Source organism: Cryptotermes secundus, unplaced genomic scaffold, assembly GCF_002891405.2.
Source record: "Cryptotermes secundus unplaced genomic scaffold, Csec_1.0 scaffold1258, whole genome shotgun sequence".
NCBI lineage: Eukaryota > Metazoa > Arthropoda > Insecta > Blattodea > Kalotermitidae > Cryptotermes > Cryptotermes secundus.
Window position 1 is genome coordinate 586360 of NW_019723324.1, and position 6448 is coordinate 592807.

Below are 6448 nucleotides of genomic sequence, written 5' to 3' on the forward strand. Positions count from 1 at the left end.
GGCTGAAACATGGACACTTAGGGCAGTAGATCAGAAACATCTGGAAAGTTTCGAAATGTGGTGTTGGAGAAGAATGGAGAAGATCAGTTGGACCGATTATGTGAGAAATGAAGAAGTGTTAATTAGAGTCAGTGAGCAGAGGAATATCCTACATGAAATAAGAAAACGGAAGGCTAATTGGATTGGTCATGTTTTACGCAGAAACTGCCTTCTAAAAGAAGCTATCGAAGGAAAGATAGATGGGCGGATAGAAGTGACAAGAAGACGAGGAAGAAGACGTAAGAAGATGCTGGATGACCTTGGGGACAGAAGAGGATACTGTCATTTGAAGGAGAAAGCTCTAGATCGCATTAAGTGGAGGAATTGTTTTGAAAGAGACTGTGGACCTGTCGTCTTGACAGATTACTGATGATGATGATGATTTGCTGGGTATTCGATTGGGGTTTCCCACTGCACGCAATGTGATGTTCACTTTTCCATAAAATAGCTTCCCTATGTATTTAAAATTGTATTAAAAATCTTTTGTATGTAAAAAATTAGTTATTATGTTAAAAATCGTGAACCAGCATTGGGTCATGTTGTTTTTTCTTCCGGATGGTAGAAGATGTCGATTATTTCTCTTGGTTGTATGTTCTTATTGTTAGTTGTGTAGTTTATGTGCACGCTGTGTCATATGTACATACGAATACCAGCCAATGGACAAAGTCCAAGAACCAGTAATCGCAATTAAAGTGATGTTCAGGTTAGTATGGAAGATTCATGTTCTGGGTAATTACACCCTGTGGTCTAGTGGGTGGGTTCCAACGTTTGAGCATGATGTACACTTCCATATTCTGGGCCTACCTTGGTTCAGGCAGTTGATCTGTAATGGATGAAGTGTAACTGATATGCAATATTAGAAAATCAGGTCATGATAATGAAGGAAATGCCACTACCAAAATATAGGCTAAATTTATTTTTAAATTTTGGTTTGGTGACACTGTCATTAGCTGGACCGTGTAACACGGAATGGTAGAATGACAGATAAATGATTTGGAAAGAAACGGTCATGCATAATTTTTGGGGGGACTGAGGAAAACCACAGAAAACCTCAGTCAGGATAGGTGGTGGCCCAGCTGAAATATGTATTGAGCACCTGCCAGTCACATGTTCAGGGTGCTATTGTTTGTCAACCCATTCAGCTTCAGTGTGTTGAGAGTTGCAAGTAACAGTTTCTGTTGAGTTGCCTTTAAATCCAATAGTTCTGCTAGTACAGAAATTGGTGTATCATGTTGTAGGTTGTGTTGGAGCTCATTGAGCTGCGTGAGCTTGGTGCAGCTCGTTCATTGCTTCGACAGACCGACCCCATGATCATGATGAAACAGCAGGAACCGGAACGTTACATTCACTTGGGTGAGTTGTGCTGTGCATTATTCCTTCCCAACAGTCAATCTTGCTAGGCTGAAATTACCCACAGGCTTTCACGCATATCTAACATTTTCATAAAAAAAAAGAGACTTTGAGATTGAAATCTTCTGGAATGTGATACTGTGTAATTTTATAAATGGTTACCAATGGGTTCAAGTCCCGATGAGGTCATGGGATTTTTTCAATTGACTTAATCCTTTGAGCCGCACTGTGGCCCTGGGGTCAACTCAGCCCCTAACAGAAATGAGTACCAGGAACATTCTTGGGGGTAAAGGGCTGACAACCTTGCCACCATCTGTGAGCCGATTGTCTAGAAAATGTGGGAACCTCAACATCTCACAACCCTATGGGCCTCCACGGCCTGTTACAGGGATAACTTTACTTACTTACTTACTTACTAATATTTTGTAGTATGCTGCTGCGTCTGTCCTCAGTGTAGATGATGGATATTGGTGCCCATGCATCACACCACACAGCATCATATCACAGAAGACTACAGCATTAATGCAGGGTAATTCAAAACAAAGTAAATACTTTCAGATACTAATAATACAGGATCTGCCAAAAATAATTCCAGGAATTCATGCATTTGTGTTTAGGAATGGAAACAGATATGAAGGTGTTGTTTGTAGGTTTTCATTCATTCATCAGTTGAAACAGTTTCCTTGCACACAAGTGAAAAAGTTGTCAGGTGCAAAATGCTTTGCAATTAGGCGCCATCTATACACTTCCCAGCTATGGTCCATGTTTTGCCATTTGAGCTCTGATATGTCCTTTCTAACATTTGAAATTTCTGCAGTGATTCATACTTTGAATTCATCCAGCATGTTCATTCTTAGACTGTACACCTTGCCTTTCATATATCACCAGAGAAAAAAGTCCTAAAGCATAATCAGGTAAAGAGGGCCCCACAATTGACCCTCCTCTTTATACCCCTCAACCATGGAAATTCACATTCAAACAACAGAGAGTCTGAGCAAAATGAACAGGTGCACTGTCCAGTTGAAGAATAAGATTTTTGTTGTTCTTGAGCTTCAGAAGAGCATAATGTGTAGGAATGAATTCCTTGTAATGATGTCCTCATCAAAGAAATACAAGCCAGTGATTCTTTCTTTTCACAGCACACACCATAAGTTCACTTTAGGACTATCCTGCTCATGTTCTGAATGTTCCATGTCCAGGGATGTGAAATTTTCCCTCATCATTGAAGACAGTACAACTTTCAAAATTATCACATTCAAAATTTCTGTACATGTGCCACAAATGATGATCTAAGCTGTTTTTAACATGTGCTGTAAGTTTCCAGACTACCTTAGTTTGAATAATTCTGTTGACTGTCATTTGTGGCATCAGTAACTCTGCACATGATGAGGAGATTGCTTTCCTCAGAGTCCATATTAAAGCCTGCCTAACACAAACAACATCAGCCCTACAAGGCCGCCTAGTAGAATGGCTTTTTGCCACATTGCTCGTCCGTCTAAATTGCTTAATCAATCTCCTGATGCTCTTCTCATCAGGTGGTTTCACACCATACTCACATATGAATTCATGTTGAACTAGAATATTGGATTCACATTTTTGTGCTACAAGACAGTCTGTGCTTTCAGCTGTGTGCAGCGTGTGTCAGTGAAACTGTTTTACAGTTACGCTACAAGCACAACATTGTCATGTCTGTTTTCATTCCTGACTTGCTCCTTGTTTTACCTACCACTGTAGGTGCATCCGTACAAATACTGTCAAATTTAGCCTGCTCTAGCCTAGCATTTTAATACACCCTTGCAGCACTTAAAATAACATAACCTGTGATTGTACAGATGATCGTGAACCACATCAGAATATTAATTTACACACTGAATACAATTAATAGTTGTGCATTTTCCTTTAAGAGACAGGCCATTTAAATTCCCATAATGGCAACAGGTCGGAGCTAATTTAAATGTCCGCCACTGTAGAGTATTAAAAATTGTAAGCATGTTACTGAAAATGCTGTGATTTCTACAATTTTTGTGATAAACGAACGAAATAAACGCTGCTTTTATCTAGAAAGAATATAGAATCAGATATTATAATTTACAGATTTTATAGTCTGTAAAAATTGTTACACTGATTCCAAAAAAAAAAAAATTCCCAATTTTGAGCGTCTGTCCACAAATATGCATACAGTTTCTGCACAAAAAGTTTCTGCAATATAAATGCATGCTGCTGACATCCTGTCTTACTATGTCTTATCTGGCAAAAGGTGAGGAAGTTTATGTTTGTATTGCACATTCTCCAGTCACGTCGGAACCTTTCTGTATGCACGAGTGTGGGCAAAGTCTTATCGTACTTTGTCCTTCAGAAATTCTGACTGTATATCTTGGACTAGCCACACAGAGGTACTGTTCTTCGAATAGCCCTGCATTTCCCCCTTGCTTTCACGCCACTTTCAGAGTCGTCTGTACCGCATTCTGAATCGGTGTCATTTATCAGCAGCCTATCAAGTTTGGCTTCGTCCATGCGAAATGAGGCCATGGTGGATAGTTGAAATTGCGATGTTTTATAAGCATTATGATTAGAGGAGGCCACTCAACATCACAGGCCGACTTCCTCTAATACGAGAGTGAGGTGTCGTGTGTGCTCTTTGTGTGGGAAACAGAGTTACGTCCGGACAAAGTGCATAAATTGCAATGTCGGACTCTACATTCAGTTAGATGACGCAGGAGGGTAGACCGTCTACTTATAAAGTGGGTGCCCAAAAATAATATAAGTAGAACAAGAATTTCTATCTTAAAATTAGATTTTAAAACACTGTGCGCACATGTGGACTGCGCATACCCATATGGTGTCGCACAGCCACTCGGCTACACTTTAAAGATCTCCATACAGTGTCGCTAGGCTCTTAAAGGTTATTGGCGACAGCAAAACTTCTATTCATATTATATTATACTGAAAGGGGGGAGCAGCATTTTTAGTTTGTTTTTACACACTGATTGCTTTTAATGTTGATCTATCACGGGAAAAGATGATGTGTTCATTGTTCATTAATTTTAGTTTCTGCAGCAGCTAATGGTGTAAGAAAATGGGGTACATGAAGTTCTCATGAGAAGGTGATATGAATCTGAGCAAGTCAACTTGGTAATGTATAAAGTTAGCAGGCTCTTGTTTTGAAAGAGATTAATTTTCTGTTTCATTAAATACCTGGAGAAATGTCGTTAGTTAGAGAACTTCATGGTACATATGGAGACCCCACGGTGTATAATCATTAATTTTGCATTTCAGAGAATTTACTGGCTCGATCATACTTTGATCCTCGAGAGGCATACCCAGATGGCAGCACCAAAGAGAAGCGACGCGCTGCCATAGCACAGGCTCTTTCAGGAGAGGTGTCTGTTGTTCCATCGTCTCGTCTGCTGGCTCTGCTTGGGCAGTCTCTGAAGTGGCAACAACATCAGGGACTTCTGCCTCCAGGTGGGGCTCTTCAGCATATTTGTCTCTATGGCTGGTATATGTTCAAGCATAAGTGTTGTGTAGCAATCACATTCTTGATAGAGTGAGTACTTGAGGACATTACTGTAATGCAGTCCAAAAGAGCCATGCCATAAGATCACATTTATAAAAGTGTGGACCAGCTATGCACCGCAGCCATGTTTGTAATTGTTGATATATAAACAATATTTCATGCAGAGAATATAGATATGAAGAATGCCGTCTTCTGGGATGTGGCACCATGTAGATCTTGTGCAAACCAACCTCCATCATCAGGGTAGAAAAAACTGCAAGTGAGGAACCAGCGTGAGCAGGGGGCTGCAGACTGAACCGCCAGTCGAAAACACCCAGCTATGTTTATGATCTCTTCCCATGCTAAATCTTACTTGCTTGCCTCCAGTGTATACATACATACATACATACATACATACATATATACAAGGGTCATACTGAAAGTCATGAGCAACAATTTTTTGTAAAGTAAGATGCTTTATTATTGACAAACCAAATACACCACCTCAATCTACAGACCTTTCTTTATTTTTCCACATAATCGCCACTTCTTTGTACGCATTTCTCCAAGCGTTCTGGGAGTTTGAAAATTCCCCTTCTGTAAAATTCCGTGCCAGCCACCCGAAGACACTGACGCACTGCTTTTTGAATTGCTTCCCTTGTCTCAAAACGTCCATGCAGCTGATCCTTCACAAATCTGAAAAGATGGTAGTCGGAGGGTGCCAGATCAGGGCTATAGGAGGAGTGTGGAAGAACTTCCCACCCCATCTTTGCAATTGCTTCCAATGTGAGGCGAGCGGCGTGGGGGTGAGCACTGTCATGCAAGATGATGTTTCGTCCTGGATGTTTATTGCGCAAAGCACGACGGAGCTTGTGCAGCATCTGGACATAATGAGCAGCATTGATGGTTTGCCCAGGTTCCAAGAATTCAGCAGAATAAACCCCTCTGCATCCCAGAAGACTGTGCCCATCATCTTCGCAGCTGATGGCACTGTCTTTGCCTTCTTTTTTGATGGAGAATGCAAATGGTGCCATTCCATACTCTGCCTTTCCGTTTTGTTTCAGGCTCGAAATGGTGAAACCAGCTTTTGTCACCTTTCACAATACAGAGCAAAAAATCATCGCCTTCGTGTTGATATCTCTGCAGCAGTTCTGAGGTGATGGCTTTTCGCTGACCTCTGTGGTCTTCGGTCAATAATCGCGGGATCCAACGAGCACGAACTTTCCTATAGACCAAGCTTTCTATCATCTCCTGTACTTCACTATGCCCTATTCCAAGTTTTTGGGCTATTGTGTCCACAGTCGCACGCCTGTCATCTTGAATGATCTCATCCACTCTTTCCTTGTTGCGTTCAGTTGAGGCTGTTCGAGGATGATCACTCCGAGGCTCATCTTCGATGCTGGTGTTCCCATCTTTAAAATGTTTCACCCATCTTCGAACACTGCTTGCACCCATGCACACACATCCATAAGCATGCTGAAGTCTCTGGTGAATTTCTGCAGCAGGGATTTCCTCTTTCACAAGAAATTCGATGACAGCACGCTGGCGAAACAACATATCGTT

At 41.1% G+C, this 6448-nt stretch overlaps 1 protein-coding gene across 2 annotated transcripts in view; it reads left to right on the forward strand.

Annotated features, from left to right (window-relative positions):
* The window catches only part of LOC111861874 (WD40 repeat-containing protein SMU1), a 44132-nt gene that overhangs the window by 8737 nt on the left and 28947 nt on the right, over positions 1–6448 (forward strand). For both annotated transcript variants that reach the window (XM_023846812.2, XM_023846813.2), the window contains exons 4-5: positions 1278–1392; positions 4666–4854. In XM_023846812.2, coding sequence (XP_023702580.1) covers positions 1278–1392; positions 4666–4854 — 304 coding nt within the window. The remainder of the gene's footprint in view (positions 1–1277; positions 1393–4665; positions 4855–6448) is intronic.